This window comes from Cibotium barometz, chromosome 29, assembly GCF_041138505.1.
Source record: "Cibotium barometz isolate CiBa-2024 chromosome 29, ASM4113850v1, whole genome shotgun sequence".
Taxonomy (NCBI): Eukaryota; Viridiplantae; Streptophyta; class Polypodiopsida; order Cyatheales; family Cibotiaceae; genus Cibotium; species Cibotium barometz.
Window position 1 is genome coordinate 36,028,978 of NC_141074.1, and position 20,646 is coordinate 36,049,623.

The window sequence follows — 20,646 nt, forward strand, 5'->3', positions numbered from 1 at the left end:
TACATACATATGTGTGTGTGTGTGTGTACACATATATATACACTTTTCTGAAATCCATTTCTCTTTAATGAATAATAATCTCATTGTTCTAGGGATTTGTACTTTAGACTTGATGTTACTTGAAATATATTAATGGCTGTAAAGGGTGACCCGTAAGGTGACTTACTAAAAAAAATGTTCGTGTGGACTTTTTTGTTCATAACTTTGTCAATGAAATTTTTAGCATGTCCCAACTTCTATTAAAAATACTTCAAGAATTATGGAATCCATCCATATGGGTATGATTTCCATTGAATAAAAATTGACTACTCTTTTAACTGCTCGAAGTCAAGTTTGTACCAAAAAGCTTAAGCTAATAAAGCATCTAACGATTTCATATTTCTTGCCCTTTGTCCAAAAGGGCAACAATGCTTAACCTATATCTTGCCTCATGTTTAGTCCTTACCCTATATTTTAAAGGTAAGCCAAAGGCTACCTTATTTCCTCCCCACATTGCATGGCTTCCTTTTTAGTGGGTTAATAGGATGGCCTATTGAAATGCTGCCTTCTTGGCTTAACCTTTCAATTCACAATTTTTATCTTAGTGCATCAGCCATGGGAGGAGCAAGCACCCACCATCCCCATCAATGTACTCATGGCACGATAAATATACACCTGTAAACTTTTGACCATTCAATAGCTACCCTTGCTACGTTTTATGGTAGAAGGATCAATTGCTCAATAAATGTATGTCATTGACAGAGCTTGTCCAACTCATCATGATGACCATGAACTTTTTGTAGATTTATCCAATAGCGCATCTAAAGCTATTTCTTGCCCTATGTCCAAAAGGGCAACCATGGTCTACCTTATATCTTGCCTTATGTTTAGACCATGGCGTATATTTTAAAGTGAATCCAAAGGATGCCTTATTTCCTCCCCATATTGCATGACTTCCCTTTAAGTGGGTTAATAGGGCAACCTATCAAAATGCCACCCTCTCTTAAAGTGGATCAAGTGTAGGAGCAAGTCCACACCATCCCCCCCCATCGAATGGCTAGGATTCATTTTCCCGCGACCCCCGCCGTGTGTGGGTTAAACCCTTGGCTATGCACATGCGCAATTTAACAAAACAAGGCGTTGGCCTTGCTTTTACGAACAGATAGGAGTTGATTGCGTTGGCCTTGCTTTTACGAACAGATAGGAGTTGATTAACTTGAGAAGCTACGCACAAACAAAGCGCACAGATGAATTGTAGCATGTGGCTTAAGTCAAATGGGATAGCCATTAATAGGGTAGATATAGTTCGCAGTCGCTTTAGATTGTAGCAGAGCAGTCTTTGTGGGCGCAAGGTTGAAGGAAGCCTTCTCCAAATGGCATTTCTTCTTTCCGACGGCGCTTTCCTTCCCGAAATTTCGTGTTTGTTTGGGTTTTCCTTCTTCGTGTCTGGCTGGGAGAAGTGAGCCACCACCTTTCCGTCGGTCTACAACCAAGATTCGCCGGCCAAATTCAACACAAATTTTTTGACCAAATACACACATTTTCAAAGCGCTGGGCCTCTCACCCCACAACAATCGTAAGGCCCCTAGCAAAATTGCTGCCATCAGACAAATTGATGGCAACGGATGGGACTGTGCGAATTTGCCCTACCCTAGTCTTTAGAAAAATAGAGTGGCCAGCGCTTCAGCGTACAAGCACCGCCTAACCTGAAAATTCAGTTGTAACTCAGAAACAACCGAGCTGGAATCTTACACGTTGCGCGTGTTAAAGAATACATGACGCTCACAATAAATGACCGTGCACAAATGCCGCGTAGAGGTTGAAGAGGTGCACAGTGCACACTCCAGTGCTGCACAGTTGAGTGGTCTGCCCGATCTGCCGACTTGCAACTCCTCCTCCTCAGAACAGTTGGGTTAAGCTCGAAATTTTGTAACTAAAAGGTAACGCATAACGCTGCCTATGATGATGCATTTCAGAGCAGCACATGTTTTGGTAGTCTCGTTCTACCGTCCACCCAGGCGGCTGTGAATCTTTAGGAGGTTGGTGTAATAACGGCTCTTGGTAATAGCAACATAAAGGCCACTTTGTTCACAGCCGGTGGATTTACTTGGAATCAGCGAGAAAGCGCGTCCCTTGAATGTTACTTGGGAAAATGAAAAAAAGCGAACACCTGACGATAGCTTACGTGAGTCGCTATTGGGAGTCACCTGAGCTGTGAAGCGCGCTGGGAGCGGGAAGTTTTATATTGTGAGGCGGGCCGCGGGTGTATCATGTATGGCAGACCCGCAGACACAGACATGTGGAAGTTACCAAGCAGGTGTGCTCTAGAAGTGAAGGGCCGCATGAATGCATGAATGCAGGGACATGGTATATCGTAATATTATGTATACAGAGATGAAATCCACCAACTGCTCGCGGCACCGCGAAGCTCATTGATGAAGGGTGGCGTTGGGGTCAAAATTAGGTGGACCAAGCTGCACAGAGCTCGCATCAGAGGAAGTATTCGGGGAAGAAGATGACTGGCTTGCGGCTACTCGGCTCATCGGCGGGCGAGTATATAACCTTCGGAGGTGGTCGAGAAGGACATATTGAGCTGAGAGTGAAATTGAAGAGAGGAAGGAGCACAGGGTGATATACAGCGAAGATGGAGCGCGCCTGCGTAGCTTTGTTTTTCATGCTTGCACTCTGTGTCGCGGGAATACCTTCAATTTCGGCAAGGGCGAAGGGACGTGATTTGGGGTATTATCAATCTCCTTCAGGGAGTTCACCTTCTGGGTCATCACCTTCACCTTCTGGTAGCTCTGGTTCTTCTCCTATTGAAACTCCACCTTCCTCTCCATCCTATATACCACCTTCCTGTGGTTCTTCCCCTGTCGAAACCCCTCCTTCCTCGCCATCTTATACACCTCCTTCTTCTGGTTCCTCCCCTATCGAAACCCCTCCTCCCTCAACTTATACACCTCCTTCCTCTGGTTCTTCTCCATCTCCTTCCTCTGGTTCTTCTCCCATTGAAACCCCTCCTTCCTCTCCATCCTATACACCACCTTCTTCTGGCTCTTCCCCCATCGAAACCCCTCCTTCCTCGCCTTCTTATACACCTTCCTCTGGTTCCTCTCCCGTCGAAACCCCTCCTACTGTTTCTTCCCCTCCTTATGGTGGTAGCACCCCTAGCTCTGGCTCGTCTCCTGTCGTTTCTTCCCCCATCTCTTCCCCCGTCGTTGGCTCTCCCATTTCCTCACCCGGCATTGGCTCTCCCATTTCTTCTCCCGTTATTGGGTCTCCCATCTCCTCTCCTGTCATCGGTTCTCCCATTAGCTCTCCTGTTCTCACCCCTCCTTCCTCTCCGTCTGGTGGATACGGCGCAGGCTACGGTGGGAAGGGTTCTTGCGAGTGAGTGTTCGAAAGTCTTCCCTTTTTGGCAAATGATACGAAGTTTTTCGCTCTTACCTGTTTTTTAAACTTGAATATTTATCACTTGCAGTTTCTGGAAAGGTGGCGGTGCCAAGTGGCCAAGTTTCCTCTCAGGATTCGGTTTGCTTGGAAAAATATTCGGAGGCCGCTCTTCCTCAGTTTATGGAGATCGTATGACTCTTATGCAAGCCCTTGTCAACTCTAACCAGGATGAGTACAGCGAGCTGGCGCGTCAGGGAACTGCTTCGCTTTTGAATTCTTACACTTCTAACAGCTTTGCTTTCACTCCCGAGCAAGTGCGGCAGCAGTTCAGCGATGCATTGGAGAGCCCGGAACTTGCCCGTCAGCAGGCTCAAAGATTCGAGATGGCCAATATGCACGCCTAAATCATTCTAGTACTACCTGCTAATGCCCTGATCCGACTTTGGGTCACCGTAAATCGTGCCCTTTCAGCTCGTCCAGCCGTAGGAAAAATCTGACTGTGGTATGCTTGTATGTTGAGCTTCGCATCCATCAACGCAGTGTGATGGATTTGGGTTTATTCCCAGTTCGATCTATCTTGAAATTTGTGGGAAAGTTTTCTTTTTGAATATTAATATTTAAATGTGTTCTAAGTTGTTTATTTGGTTGGTCGATGGGACTGTTAGTTTGGCGGCTAAGCTCGTGTATTTTAATTGCTCTGTTTATACTTGCATTCCTTGTTATAAGCCATGTCGAAGCGGAGCAACGTGAAATGCGATAGCAAACACCATGAGACGCAACTGGTTGCTGAAAATACAGATAGATGGTAAACGTCCGATTTAACTTGGCCAAGTGCGTTTGGTCCACATGAAACTGCATTCTTGAAGTAACCTGGCCGTCGTAAACAAGGGCTCTAAAGAGCGAGTTTGTAAATAATTCACCCAGGTAGTGACGTTGCCTACTGCGTTCTTGAAGTTACATGGCCTTCGTAATCAATGGCAATTCCAAAAAGTCTGTTTGTAAATAATTTACTTAGGTAGTGACGGGTTTATCTGTGGTGGCGACTATTCTCTATAAAACCTTCCAGCATGCCTCGTCAATCAAGGAGCATTGCGAAGCTCGTGAATCAAGGTGCAATTCCAAAGAGTCGGTTTGTAAATAATTTACCTCGGTAGTGACGTGGGTTTACCTTGTGGCGACTATTCTCTATGAAACCTTCCAGCATGCCTCGTGAATCAAGGAGCACTGCGAAGCTTTCTTCACATCACATACACAAGTAGTCTTCGGGTTCCTTGCTAGATCTTGTAGACATCTCTGAAAGAGTACCAGTTGGTGACAATCATTGAATCTTGGCTCTTCTACCATCGTCCATTCTTCATTAGCTTCCTCCCAAAATTGCTAGCTCGAGTGAACTATCAGATCGTTGTTGAATTCAAAAGGCCAGTCCAAGAAATCCCTCGAGAGTATGTTACCAATCGAAGATATTCCATTGCCCACCTTGCTAGACAGAACTACTATGTGACTTCGGGGTGGTCTAGCATCTTGAGATTGTTATCTACTCTCCTCGATGATTTCTTGTCGAGAGTCGAGAGAATAGGCTAATTTGTGGTTTCCATCCCATGGCAGCCATGTTGCAGTAAAGCCCAGACCTTGGCTCCAGAGCTTTTACAGTCCTTCCTTCATTTTAATGAGTAACGAGTGCTTGGTTGAAAGCAAATACGTCAATTGAACATGATCAATGGTCGACGCAGACTTTGAAACCACCCCATGGCAGCCATGTTGCAGTAAAGCCCAGACCTTGGCTCCAGAGCTTTTACAGTCCTTGCTTCATTTCAATGAGTAACGAGTGCTTGGTTGAAAGCAAATACGTCAATTGAACATGATCAATAGTCGACGCAGACTTTGAAATGTTTTAACTTTTAAATTTCAAATTTCCCATCTAAGTTTTAACTTAAAAGGGTGGGAGATTGATCTCAAAGCTTTGATGTTATACACGAGAGGTTGGAGGATTGCAAATGAGGTAGTTGATGCTTTTATGTGGCATGTGAAGTAGGGAATACAAATCCTTCAACCCAACTCAGTAGAGAGAAGAGCTAAGACAATGCCACATGGCAAAAGCTCTTTGGTTGCCACATGAAAGCTTGTAAAGTAAAGTGTAAACATTGGGTTGATTGTAGAAAATTTCAACGTTAAAATTTCGTGCCATGCATTGCCATTATTGTAGCTGGTTACATTCTTTTTGTCACAAACAAAAAGCATTCGAGTTAAAAGCAGAGCTGGGAGAGCTCTCAAGGAAGGACATTACAAGTCATTGGACATTCCAAAATTTCAACAAAAACCTCTTCATTAAATTTAAGAGTAGCGTGATTAAAATGCCCCTTTTTTATTGGACACTTACTATATTCTCGATTGGGTTATTTTTGTGGAGATATCACACACCCCCCCATTTTTTTAAAGAGCAGTTTTTACATGATAGGAACAATCCCAAGATGTTTCACAAAGGCATATCCCATGATTCCAAGTGTTGAACCTAGGTGGGCTCAAACTATAATACTTGGTGCCTCTTCGCTAACCACTTTACCTCCTATAAAGGTAATAACATGGTTAGTGCAAACACCTCCTTTATTCTCCTTTGTGTTTTTGTGGAGGTATCACATACTTGCTCCCATTTTTTTAGAAGAGCAGTTTTTACATGGTATAGGAACAATCCCAAGATGCTTCAAAGGCATAGCCTACGATTCCAAGTGTGCCTACGATTCCAAGTGTTGAACCTAGGTGGGCTCAAACTGAAATACTTGGGGCCTCTGCACTAACTACTCAACCTCTTATAAAGATGATAAAATGGTTAGTTCAAACATCCCTTTTATTGAATGCTTCCTATCTTCTCTTTTGTGTTGTTTTTGTGGAGGTATCACACACCCCCCCATTTTTAAAAGAGCCATGCATGGGTGGGAGAGCTCGCAATGAAGGACATTACAAGTCATTGGACATTCTAAAATTTCAACAAAACCTCTTCATTAAATCAAAGAGTAGCATGATTAAAATGCCTCTTTTATTGGACACTTACTATATTCTCGATTGTGTTATTTTTGTGGAGATATCACACACACACACACCCATTTTTTTAAAGAGCAGTTTTTACATGATAGGAAAAATCCCAAGATGCTTCAAAGGCATATCCTATGATTCCAAGTGTTGAACCCAAGTGGGCTCAAACTATAATACTTAGGGCCTCTTCGCTAACCACTTTTACCTCCTATAATGGTAATAACATGAATAGTGCAAACACCCCTTTTATTGGACACTTCCTTTATTCTCGTTTGCGTTGTTTTTGTGGAGGTATCACACACCCATTTTTTAAAAGTTTTTACATGGTATAGGAACAATCCCAAGATGCTTCAAAGGCATATCCTATGATACCAAGTGTTGAACCTAGGTGGGCTCGAACTGAAATACTTGGGGCCTTTGCACTAACTACTTTACCTCCTATAAAGATGAAAAAATGGTTAGTTCAAACATCCCTTTTATTGAATGCCTCCTATCTTCTCTTTTGTGTTGTTTTTGTGGAGGTATCACACACTCACACCCCCATTTTTGAAAGAGCCACTTTTACACAGTAAGAACAATCCCAAGATGCTTCAAAGGCATATCCCATAATTCCAGGTGTTGAACCCAAGTTGGCTCAAATGGGAATACTTGGGGCCTTTGCACTAACCACTTTGCCTTTTATTAAGGTGATCATCCTCTTCATATTGATATGTTGGAAGCCTTGGCTCATCAAAGGGACTTGATTGTATTCATTGAGCCATCTTCAGCCTTGTACATCCTCTTCAAAAGTGCAAAAAGTCTTCTGATTGATTGGTTGTGTTTGGTTCGAGTGTCTGATTGACAATCGATTGCCCTTCACTAGTCAATCTTATAAGAGGTAGTTGTATGCATAAATCTTACTAGCTTTTGAGCGAGGGTTCCACCCACTTTCACCCTTTATCTAGTGTCATGGTATATTTTTATGTGATTTTTGTGGATTAGTTTCTACATTTTAGTTAGGTAGTTAACAACTCAACACGTGCCTAGATCCTCCCTCAAGCAACCTCTATCTAGTAGATCATTGCCTTGCTTGAGGACTTCTTCTTACTGAGGCATAGTTAACCTATAGGGTGAGATGTTGGGTGGAGAACTGCCATAGATGATATCGATCTTGTGATCTTTAGTGTGTGCAGGAGGAAATTCTTAGGCAGATCTTCTGTAAAGAAATAGGGAGAGAGGTAGGAGACTCGTCGACTGCAGCTCTCTTCACAATACACAAAAGAGAGAGGACACAAGGCCTGGGCGCCTGTTTTAAGCCATACAAGGCTTTACGCAACGTGGGGCTGTGCATCATCTTGATAACCTTCTGGCTGCATCATATAGACCTCTTCTTGCAAATCACCATGCAAGAAGGCATTCTTTATATCCACTTGATGCAAAGACCAACCTTTTGTAGCAGCCACAGCAATTACTGCTCTCACACTTGCCATCCTTGCAACTGGACTAAAGGTTTCCTCATAATCAATGCCATATGTCTGTGCATATCCTTTGGCAACTAAACTTGCCTTATACCTGCTCACATACCCATCGGCATTGTGCTTCACCTTATATACCCACTTGCAGTCAATCGCCTTCTTATCATGAGGCAAAGGCATCAATTTCCAAGTGTGGCTTGCATCCAAGGCTGCCATCTCCTCATCCATGGCTGCCTCCCAATTTTTCTTTCCAACTGCTTCCTTGAAGCAAGTTGGCTCTGGTTCTTCTAGGATTTTGACCATATATGCATAATGATGGACTGAAAAACCATCATATCTCAGCCTATCAACAGGATACTTAACACGTGTGGACCTACGTGTACCTGCATCACCTCCAGGAGTCTTAATTACATTCCTACTTTTTCTTACACCTAGAGTAACCACTAAAGGAATCCCAAGTTCCTCATCAAGGCTCATTTCTGATCCACTTGACTCTCCATCAATATGAGAGTGTCCACATGAGACATCAAAGACAGGTGGAGGGTCCACCTTCTCCTTCCCTTTACGTGATAACTGTGCACCACTATCTGGATTGCCATCAGTAGAACCACTAGATCATAGTCTCCCTGTCCATGCATTGGATCCATTAGCTGAGGACTCACCAGGTCCACTCAGACTTTGTGATTGCTGCTCTACATTCACAACAGCATTGCCGTTTCCTGCATCTACATCTTCTGTAACTTTTGCTGGACCATACCAACAACACATTTCATCAAAAACTACATCTCTGCTCACTTGCATCCTACGAGTGGAAGGGTTATAACAGCGGTACCCTTTCTGCTGCAGAGAATATCCAATGAAGATGCATTTTTCTGCCTTTGGATCCAACTTAGTTCTCCTCTCATCAAGGATATGAACATAAGCAATGCAATCAAATACTTTAAAATGTGAAATATCTGGTTTTCTGCATGTATACTTTTCCTCAGGTGTCATGCCATGGACAGTCGCACATGGACAGCCGCCGCAGTGGCGGTTCTGTTCATAATATAGACAGCAGTTGCTACTGCTTCAGCCCAAAAATAATCAGGCATCTTCTTTTCATTTAGCATAGCCCTTGCAACTTCTGCAATGTGCCTGTTCTTTCTTTCTGCAACCCCATTCTGCTGAGGGGTAGATCTGCATGAGTATTCTCTCTGAATTCCCTGCTCTTTCAAATAGTCACTGAATTCTTCTGAAAAATACTCTCCCCCTCCATCAGATCTTAGCACTTTTATCTGCATGCCCTTTTCTTTCTCAACCATAGCCTTAAAGGCTTTGAAGTGGCTGAACACTTCACTTTTATGCTTCATAAAATAGACCCATACTTTCCTTGTGTGATCATCAATGAAGCTCACATAATAATGGCATCCACCAAGAGAAGCAGCTTTGATTGTCCACACATTAGAGTGGATCACTTCCAAAGCCCTATTGCTTACTTCAGCATTGTGTGGAAATGCATGTCTGGCCTGCTTGCCCATTTGGCATGCTTCACATACCTTTTGCATTCCATCCACTCTGAATTTTGGCAAACCTGCAACAATACTCTGTGTTTGCATAGATTTCAGCCTTTGTATGTTCACGTGCCCAATGCGCCTGTGCCATATTTCAATATCTGCAATGACACCTCTTCCATGCGCAAACATAGCAGCCAGCACCTCTGGGATATCAGCATCCAAAGTAAACATTCTGCCATTTCTTTTGCCTTTTGCAACCAAGCGGCACTGATTTTTCAAATCCTCAACAAAGCACCCATCAGGGTTAAATCTGACCTGCAAACCCTGCTCTACCATTTGGCCAACTGAGACCAAGTTCTTGGTGATGTTTAGAACATGAAGTACATCTAACAAGTACTTTGTTCTTCCATTCCGCATAGCCAATGGCACCTTACCAGCCTGTGCAATTGGATGAGCAGTATCATCACTTGTTTCAACATAACCTGGCTTTTCCAGGTTTCTGACATCACTGAACCTGACATCAGTGAACCTGACTGGTCATGTGGTTAGAAGCACCTGAATCAACAAACCATACATTTTCACAATCTGCAGCATTTTCTGTCATGGAGTTAACCATGTGCTGCATCACAAAGAGGTGCTCATTTCTGTCATCACCATGCCCACTGGATGATGCATAGTTGCTTTGCTGCAACTTTCCATTTCTGATGTCATTCTGCTTTTTATAACAGGTCTTCTCTTTATGTCCAAGCTTTCCACAATAATAGCACTCTGTGTTGCTATCTACTTGTTGATTCCTTTGCCATGAACCTCGTCCTCTTTGGCTCCCCCTGCCTCTAGAGTTACCACGTCCTCCTCCATAGGACTGGTTTTCCTATTGCTGCTGTTGGTTCTGATTTCTTGAACGGCCACCAAAACGGCCTCTTCCTCTACCTTTGCCTTTATCCAGATTTGAGTAGAATGCAGACTCTTGAGAACTTCATGTGGCTGAACCACCATTCCTTTGCTCTTCACTCAACAAGAGAGCAACAAGTTCCTGAAAATCAGGAAAGGTCTCACGGACTCCAATGGATGTTCGAAATTGTGCATAAATTCTCCCAAGACCATTCAAGGTCACAGACACTAAGTCTTCATCATCAACAGGTGCTCCAATTGAGCCAAGAGAATCTGCAAGGCCTTTAACCTTCATGGAATACTCATTTATGCTTAGCTTATTCCTCTGCACATTATGCAACTCCTGCTTGAGTTGCATCTTCCGTGCAATGGTATTGGTGCTGTACATCTTCACCAATGTATCCCATGCCTCCTTCGGCGTTTCTGCATCCTGTATATGCACAATCATTGAGTCTGAAACACTGACTGACAACCAATACATTACCTTCTTGGCCTTTTCATGCCACTCCTTAAAGGTCTTCAAATCTGGAGCAGTAGGAGTAGCACCCAAAACTGGTTCCTGCTCATCACCATTGATAAATGGCCATACTCCCTTTCCCATAAGGAAGTTTGTCATGCTGAACTTCCATGCTTGGAAGTTGTCCTTCTCAAGTTTCTCACTAACAATAGTTGACAGATTTTCAGACATTTTGCAAAGTCAAAACTGTGATTGCAAGAGAAAGGAATAGAGTTCTGCCTCACAAGGCAAACAGCAACAATTTGGCAACACCAAAAATTCAGCCTCACAAGGGCGGTGGCAAGCAACCACGAGTCATACCAAGTGAGACGAAAATGCATAAACACAGTAACCCAAAATTGGCCTGCGTTTCTTAGATTCTCTGCAATGGGACACACAGTAACCTTTCTGTTGCATCTTCGCTCAACGGCAAAAAATAGGCATACACAGTAAAAAACGGCCACTTTTCCTAAGTGCCTGCTGAAACTTTGCGATGCCAAAACGAAGGCCGAAACGGTCTCGAAATGGAAATTTTTGCGATAAAATCTCCTACGCTCCTTGATTTTTCCAAGTAATGCTCTCGTGCTGCTCCACAACGCGAAGGGTGCCTCAATCTGAGGTTTTGCACTCACGACTGTGTACCTGCACCAGTATGCTCCCAAAAGCTCAAGAGAAAGGAGATGCTGATCCTCTTACCAGGGTTTCACGATCTCCTCTTGCCTCTGCTTGCTGCCTGAGCTCCTCACCATGAACCAAGCTCTGATACCATGTAAAGAAATAGGGAGAGAGGTAGGAGACTCGTCGACTACTGTAGCTTTCTTCACAATACACAAAAGAGAGACGACACAACGTTGGAGGCTGAAGCCTATCTTCACTTTAGCACAACACAACAATACAATGAAAGATGGGTATACACTATATGTGTAACCCTAGAATACATGGTTCATATGTGAACCCAATCCAAACATACGTGGCTATCTAACTACACCACAAGTATACCTAACACAAGACGGTGACATAAATGATAGTCACCCAGGATATACATCAGGGGTGGAGCTTGATATCTCAACATCTTCAAGAAAGCAGCTTGAATATTTTCCAAGAAAGGATTGAAGTCCTTTACTAATGGTAGAATCATCTTCCTTTGAATTATCTTATCAAACATAAATCAAACATGAATGTGCACAATTTTTGAAAGATCTCTTGATCTAAACATAACTCACCATAAGAATAGTATCACTTGATAATCCATCATCTATGTTGATGGATCAAACTTTGTGTTGAACCACCACTTTACGTTTGTGGATCCAAGTATTGTTGTCCATTTGCTAGGGCCAAGGCTTTACCCAATATCACATCAATAGCTTGGATATTTCCAATGAAAAATTCCTCCTCATCAGCCCTAAACATTTGTATCCTCACCTTCCCATCATAAGATCTTGCAGTTCTTCTGAGAGGTATAAGTTGATTTACTCTGATGGGATCTTGCATTAGCTCTTTTTATAGATTCAGCTCCTTAAGCAACTGAGTTGAGATTAGATTATGAGTAGAATCTGAATCAATTCAGAACAAAGTAGACCTATTTTTTATCTAACCCTAACTCTCGAGTAGTTGCTATTTGGCTAATGGATCCTTGCTTACGTTGACTTTGATAGTGCGTGAACCACTAGCCTTACCTCATGTTGGAGTAGTAGTAGGAGTTGACTTCAGAGGATGACCAGCCTTTGGGCAATCTCTACCCATATGTCCAATCTCACCACATTAGAAACAATGACCTTCAAGCATGTACTCACTCTGCATCAAAAAGGGGCTTTGGATTTGGATACAATTGACTTCAGAATTTTGGTGCTCCTAAAGGTCAGAAAGGCCACTTCTTGGGATAATTAGACTCCTTTTGATACTCTTCCAGTAGATGCACACAGGAATTTGGATTAGGTAGGCAGTAAGGAGTATTCTTGGTTCCATTCTTCTTCTCTGGAAACTTGGGTGGGCCATGTTCCAACTCCCAAGTCTCAACATGATCAATAATCTCTGTGAGAGTCTTTGACTGTTGGTGGAGTTGTTGTTCTCGATGAAGACTTGTTTGTTGGCGCAACTGAGATTGAGGAAAGGTATGTGCCTATCTCTCCTCAAGGCTAATTTGCTACTTTGCACGTCTTCACATGAATATTAAATCCCTACAAAATAGCTTAGACTTTAAAGAATTTTCCTACCTAAATACTCCTCGTGATCGAGATAGTGACTACAAACTTCACAGTGATTGATTTGCATAGCTTCCCACTTACTTCAGCTTGCACAATTCTCCAAGAGCCATAGCATAGATGTGAGATTTTCTATGCATCATTCTTCCATGCATGCCTTTTGTGTAGGAGATTTGCAATACATCTTAAATTCTCCGAGCATTTAGAATGTATTGTCTATATGCTATGGTAAATCGAACAAATCTAACACATACAAATTGATATATTCCCAAGGAATGGCATGTTCCTTGTTATTATTTTGTTGGGAGAGAGCTCTGCCAACTCTTTGCCCACATATGTGCAGTTTTGTTTGAAAATCCAAGTGCTAATTGTTGCTAAGTGCAAGCTACTAAGTTCTTACATTCTTCAAATTATACAATGTAATGTAATCCATTTACTTATGCATTCCAACTACAATAGTAAATAGATTGCAATCTTCTTCCTCAATCAATCATTTTTCATTTTCTTTCATTTATGAACATTAATTTGATGTCCATAGTGTAATAGCCTTTCTCTTTTGCTAGTAGCTTCATTGAAGATGCGGAGCATCAAGGTTGAGCTTTATAATAAGAAAAGGGTATGAGGTGTTCAATATTGAAAATGATAAGATCAAACAAGAAATGAAGAGAAATAACTACTATTAATAGCATTCATAAAACAAAAGGGGACTTCATTCTAGTTTAAGTCCATGGATATTTGTCAGCGCACTTATAGAAGAATGGTAAATAGATTGCAATCTTCTTCCTCAATCAATCATTTTTCATTTTCTTTCATTTATGAACATTAATTTGATGTCCATAGTGTAATAGCCTTTCTCTTTTGCTAGTAGCTTCATTGAAGATGCGGAGCATCAAGGTTGAGCTTTATAATAAGAAAAGGGTATGAGGTGTTCAATATTGAAAATGATAAGATCAAACAAGAAATGAAGAGAAATAACTACTATTAATAGCATTCATAAAACAAAAGGCGACTTCATTCTAGTTTTAGTCCATGGATATTAGGTTCAGCCATTAACACTGAGACACAATCATATGACTTATCAAATGCATTTGTCAGTTTACACCACGTAGAAACCAACCAATGAAAAAGGACGAGTGATTTATGCAAAATGTGCATTGTGTCGAATGCAAAAGTTGTATTGGGTTTCGTATGATCCAAAGTACATATAGAATTCACTTGCATAGACATTTTCTAGATGCAAATGCTCTCCATCATCGATATTTCTTTAAGCATCTCAAGAGAACCCATGTCGTTAGCAATAGGAACACTACAAACAAGATCCATATTAAAGAATCCCCTAATCTACTGGGATCAAAAGTCACAGTCTATGCAAGAATACAACAATGCTACTATCTTCAACAGAGCACATAGCAACCTTCATTTCTCGGATGAATCCCATTGTCAAGAAGTACAATGTATGAGCAATCGCATCTGAAACTAGGAATAAGTGTAGTTTCCTCCAAATCCATTTTCAATATTCTATAAAGGCACTCTACAGGCTCACTCTTTGATCTTATGAGAGATGCACATGAAACTAATTATCTATCAATACTAGTCCAAGTTGACATGTTGCCTACAAAACAATTTTAGAGACATGCAACACACAAAGTTGGAACAATTGCTCTTTGAAATTCTACAAGAGTGATTGAACATAAACTAGTTGCATCAATGGAAGGACTATCTAATGATTACATATTGACATTAGAAATGCACTCTCTCCATTTCTCTATCCATTTAGATATGGTGCACATGATAGCAAGTTATTTTTCAATATATGCCCGAAAATTTGTATATAATCATTCCTCTTTATCTACACACTTTACAAGGCCTACTTGCTAATGATGTACCAAATACACCAAGCAATCATCATTGCAAACTCAACACAAACAACAATCTTGCAAGGGTAATACATATGCAAAGAACCATGACGATGGTCGAAACATGGGGACTTCCAATATATTTCTCACGATGACATTAGATGCAGTATTGAGCACAAGATGGTGTGAATTCAAACAAATGGAAACATGCAAAACCATTTATAAGAACTTCACATGGAGAGAATGTCTAGATAAATGTGCAGTTCTATTCCATGTGTGATCAAAAAAGTTCTTAACAAGATATATTCTATAAGAGACAAAAGTTCTTAACAAGATACATTCTATCAGAGGCAAAATTACCTTGTAGAGTTCCACAACACGTTATTAGGTATGAGGCTTAACATCAAGGATCGATGCATGTACACATAATGCTTTGGATCTATCCGCAAGACGTTGAGATTGTGGTGAACCAAATCGATGCATTCATTCCATATGTACATGAATCTCATACTTTCAAATGAATCAGTGGAAAAGAAGCTCCACTATTTAGTTCTAAGATAGCAGATCCACACATGTAGACAATCATGCAATGTACTTGACTCAAATGGTCCACGCAAATGAAAATATGGATTTCCATTCACAACCCATCTAGATGCAACACACATCAAGATGACATAAAGGACTCCAACAAGCTCATACTAAAGAAAAAATATATTGCACGACAAATAGTGGACATAAGCATTATATCAAATACAAATCAAGACTCGGAGTTACAGGAGGATTGGATACAAGATACCAAATTCCACTCATACAACAAATTTCTATCAGAGCTACAATCATGATCACCAAAACATAGACCTCACAATTGGATCATCAAGTGGTGCTGTTCCAACAATCGTTTCTTTTGAAAAAGACACATAAAAAGGAAACGTGACAAAAATCATTGCAAAGATATTGTCTATAGATGGAAGAACTACCATTGGCCAATCAAAGCACCAATGAAAGGTGTGGAAATTGATTTGATATCACAACAAGGAAATCTTTCCAACTACGCAATAACCATCCATAAATCACAAGGATGCACAATCAAAGGAAAGGCACTAATTATTATTCAAAACTCGCTCTAGGACTCACAAATGTAATGCTATCTAGAGTCACAAGTCAATAGAGACTAGGAATATTAAATGTTATCTCACCATCAGATGTTATTCCCATGTATTTAGAACTAGGTACATTTGAGTTTAAGTAATAGCATTAACTAGATTTGATTATTGTCATCTTGAAATAGGTCAATACCAATTACTATTTGTAGGTGCAACATAAACCAAAAATCAGTGTAATCACACATTAAACAATGCCAACACTAGATGAGGTAGATCAATCACTTAGGTATTAGCATGTTCATGCATACTAAATGAAATTGTGTGTTTAACTAACATCATTGTTTCAAATATCTTCAACCAATTTTAAGAGCAAAGCATGTCTAGCTCAATAGGACTCAAAGACAACATAAGTACTTCTTATATTCTACACAGATGAGGCTTGCGAACGTAGCAAGAAGGAAGCTTGAACACTCTATTTATGGATGGCACTCGTGTCAAGACTTGCCCAACTTCGTGGATGAATCTCATAGGAATGGAATGGAGATAGAGACAACATAAGTACTCTTACATTCTACACAGATGCTCCACAGATGAGACTCGCAAATGTAGCAAGAAGGAAGCATGAAGACTCTATCTACGCATGGGCTCGTATCAAGACTTGCACAGCTTCATGGATGAATCTTATAGCAGTGGAAATTTGGAACATGGAGAAAGAAAAATCATGGCACATGGCCAGTAAGATCACTCATTTATGTACACATTAGTCAGTATATGCGGTAACACAATCAAAATACTAATAAAAACTTGATTCATCTATAGGTTTGACAAAACACTTGATTAACAAAATCTTAGCAACAAATGCTATAAGTCTCTCCCACAATAACAAGGATAGAAGCCCAAAGACTACTGGATAAACACATATGGAAAGTCAACATTTTATATGCAAAACCTGCATTGTGCTTTTAATGTCAACATGTGCTCAAGAAAAATTGTAAGACGTCAGAAAAAATTCTTCTTGAATTCAAGAGAGCCTGTAAAAAGGGATACTGCTTCACAATCTTCATTCCATTGCAATGGCTCCACTCTCATGGCTTGTTGTAGAGGATAAAGTAACTGAGATGCCATCTTGATGAACCTGGTCATGTATTTCACCTTCTGTACAAAGGTTTGCAATTGCCTGGACGTAGATGGTGTTGGCAATAATATCAAAGCTTTCACTTTCTCTAGATCAGGCTCTATCCCATTCTGAGACACCACATGTCCCAAGAGCTTCACTTTTGAACATCCCAGGAAACACTTTTTTGGATTTAATTGACCTCCTGCTTCATCCATTCTCTAGAACACCTGTTCCAACCTGTCTGCATGCTCTTTCTTTGAACTGTAGACACATATATCATCCAAAAAGGCTCTGACAAACTTACCAATGAAAGGAGTAAGCACTCTATCTGTGTTCTCCTGATACCATGAAGGAGCATTCTTCAGACCAAATGGAATGACCTTATAATGGAAGCAACCCCATGGTGTGATGAAAGTGGTTTTTATCTGATCTTCCTCTACAATTGCAATCTGGAAGTATCCGGAATAGCCATCACACACACTGTAGCTCTCATATCCAACAACCTCATCCAAAATGTCATCAACAAAAGGCAAAGGATAATGATTACTTTTTGTAGCAGCATTAAGCGGCTTATAATCCACACACACTCTCCATCCTCCTGTATGCTTCAGTATGATAACAACACAGGATTAGCCCAATCTGAATGCTCTACAGAGCAAATCAGTCCAGCCTTTAGAAGCTTATTTAACTCTTCTTTCAACACAGGCAAATGCTCTTTATTAATCCTTCTCAATTTTTGAAAAACATGCCTGCTGCCCTCTTTCAGCTCTATATGCATAGGAAACCTCTAATTTCTTCATGGGATGTAATAAAGAGATTCGAAAACTTTTCAATTACCTGCATGTACTCCTCTTTCTCCTCTGACCTCAAGGTAGAATTCAGCATGGACAGCAGTAGCTTTTCCTTCTCTGGCTGAGATGGTGGAGGTAGCATTAACTGATCCATATCTTCCAACTTGCTCTCCTCTTTCTTTTCCTGTATTTCTTCCATTTGCATTAAATATGAATCAGGTTCTTCCAACAAAAATGATATCTGATTATCCTCCTCTGATGAGACTTGATCACTACTGCTTTCACTTTCTTCCTCTTCAGTCTCAGTTTCTTCAGACTCCTCTTCTAGTTCCTGTCGGCTCTGCATGTCAAATTGCCTGGCCTTACCTTTTTTATTGTGAACAGTTATGATTCCCTCCTTCTAGTTTTAAATGGCACCCACTTGTCTTAACCAGGGCCTACCCAGAATAAGTGGATAAGCTCCCAATCCTGCAGGCATGATATGACAATCAATATTGCAAGAAACTCCATAAACTGTCACTGGAACATTCATGCATCTCCCCAGACATTTAACTTTTGCATGATTTGCCAGCCTTAAAGTCGGATGAACCATCCACCTTCAACCCCAACTTCTCCATACAGGACTGTGTCATCACACTAATTTGAGCTCCTCCATCAATATATGCCTCTCCAATATTGAAACCCTTACACCAGGCAGTTTACAGCTGGACATATATCAGGAAGTTCTTCTACTGACCTTAAGTCCATTTCTCCTCTGGTAGGATCCTGTTCCTTCACTTTTTTGGGACTAGCCAATCTTTTCCACTCCCTTTTCAGCTTCGGACACATGCCAAGCAACTGAGCAAAAGTAATATGAGTTGTCCTCTCTTTCATGTCCTCCATCAGATTGTATTCTTCCTGTCCCTGCCCAATATTCAAATCTGTTGTTTTATACCTCCTTCTGGGTTTCCGTTCCTTCGTCTTTGGCTACAGGCTGAGATCAACTGTGGCTGGTTTTCCTTTCTTCGCAGACGGACCAGCTTCACCATTTGCACTCTGAGTTCCTTTTGCCACCGGCATCACCTCTGGAATCTTTTCTGCATCTATTAGGCTTATAGCCTTCCCTTTTCCTTTATCCTCCCAAGACACACTCTTACTTGAAGATGGTTTACTTGCCTCTTTCACTTCCACTGCATAATCCCCTGTCCTATCATTTTCCCTGTGCATGATAGGGTACATATCTCCTCCCATTCTGACTGGTTTATCACATTGAGGACTGATGTGACCCCACTCACCACAAATCCAACACTTCACAGTAGAAGGATATCCTCTCCCTCTTCCAATACCTCCTGGACTTACTTCAGAGTCAAATGCTGCCTCAGCTTTTCTTCCCATCATACTTCTGCCCCTTCCTCTTCCTGCTCTGCAGACTCCACCCAATTCAGACTTAAAGACTTCATGAATTCCACTGCATCATGAATGTCTCTCTTCAAAGTATCCTCCTGTTCAGGAACACCAACAACTTCTCTTTGGCACCTGTTTTCAGCAAAATCTCACTTCTCACCTCTCCTGACACCCAAGGGCAACAAATTACAGCAACTTCCCGCGATGGAATTGCTCTACCTGCCAAGTACTTGTTGTCTACGGCCTACCTGGTGCTAGTCCAACTCTCCCGGGTCGAAAACTGCACGTCTGGCTCACCTGCAAGCTGCTCTGGCTCTAGTTCTTGCTCCCTCCAGCTCTCTTCTTCAGGGTGTGCTCAAAATGAGCTCTTCTAATGCTTTAACCCACTCCCAGCCTGCCTGAAACAGTATGCATGCTCTCCTGCTGACATCCAGCACCCTGCATGTCCTCTGATGGCTGTGGAACTGACATCCAGTGCCTCTACTAGCTTCCTTCTGATCTAGGAGTGACACACAGTCTGAATTGAAGCTCCTTCTGACATGTGGCAGTCCAATCATAGCCCACCATCTAGTCACATGCCATCTCACCTCCCAGTCAGTGCCTCATCACTGTACACTCATACCCTCCTCCAGAAACTTAAAAACAGAGTTTTTAAATTAATGTGCACTCTCTCTCTCTACTTTCTCTCTCTGCACATTTTTGCACATTGAATTTTATCTCCCCTGTTATCTGCAAAACTGAGTGGAACTGAATATATATTCCGGATCCTCACTCAGTCCCCTTCACTGCCATGTGTCCAGTAAATTTGAGAGGTTCCCAGTAAAATATATTTTTTACAGTTACCTCTACCTCTCTCTACCTTCTCTCTCTACACCTTTTTTAGTTTTTGCCCAAAACACCACAAAAACCTCACAAAAACGCTGCCAAGCTGTACATGGCTCTCTCCAGCATCCTCCTCTGTACAGTTTTTATTTACAGAAATATTTCACACAACGTGAGTTCCATAAGATGGCCTCAAGCACATTGCAAATATTACCCAAATGAGGCTAGTAGAGAAAAGCTATACTATCATTGTAATCAGCATTGAAAGCATTTTATTTTATTGTTTTTTGCTCAGAGAGAGTTGACTTACATAAGGAGAAAAGACAATAGGCTAAATGAGAGTGTGCAATAATCAAAATTGCTTTCATATACGTCAGTGTGATATGGAAACATAGTCGCAACAACAAGAAGGTCCATAGGCAACAAAACATAAGTGCAATGGATCATTGAAGGCCTCTTTATAAGCTCAATTACAAGGCTTTCTTGCATCACATATTGGCTCATTCTAGAGCATCTCTCCATCCATAATTACCAACTTCCGTTTCTCAATCAAATCCCACGTCATCACTCCATTTCATCATGGCTTGTGTTATATATATCTTATCATTGTTACATTGACATCTATATGGTAGAATTTTTA

The 20,646-nt window shown here is 41.3% G+C and overlaps 2 protein-coding genes across 2 annotated transcripts; one reads left to right on the forward strand and one right to left on the reverse strand.

The window, feature by feature from the left end:
- Window positions 1-2,549: 2,549 nt before the first annotated feature.
- LOC147622105 (uncharacterized) lies at window positions 2,550-3,998 on the forward strand. Its single transcript, XM_086823675.1, has 2 exons — window positions 2,550-3,369; window positions 3,461-3,998. Exons 1-2 carry the CDS (start codon window positions 2,624-2,626, stop codon window positions 3,774-3,776), a joined length of 1,062 nt encoding a protein of 353 aa, XP_086679801.1. The 5' UTR covers window positions 2,550-2,623; the 3' UTR covers window positions 3,777-3,998.
- Window positions 3,999-9,941: 5,943 nt separating this feature from the next.
- LOC147622106 (uncharacterized) lies at window positions 9,942-10,976 on the reverse strand. Its single transcript, XM_086823677.1, has one exon. It carries the CDS (start codon window positions 10,923-10,925, stop codon window positions 10,323-10,325), a length of 603 nt encoding a protein of 200 aa, XP_086679803.1. The 5' UTR covers window positions 10,926-10,976; the 3' UTR covers window positions 9,942-10,322.
- Window positions 10,977-20,646: the final 9,670 nt, after the last annotated feature.

What these genes read in the sequence shown, in the direction of transcription:
- LOC147622105 (XM_086823675.1), top strand. Translation starts at nt 2,624, where the DNA reads ATGGAGCGCGCCTGCGTAGCTTTGTTTTTCATGCTTGCACTCTGTGTC. An exon ending in GGTGGGAAGGGTTCTTGCGA is followed by an intron (nt 3,370 to 3,460) that starts GTGAGTGTTCGA and finishes TATCACTTGCAG; the next exon opens with TTTCTGGAAAGGTGGCGGTG.
- LOC147622106 (XM_086823677.1), bottom strand. Translation starts at nt 10,925, where the DNA reads ATGTCTGAAAATCTGTCAACTATTGTTAGTGAGAAACTTGAGAAGGAC.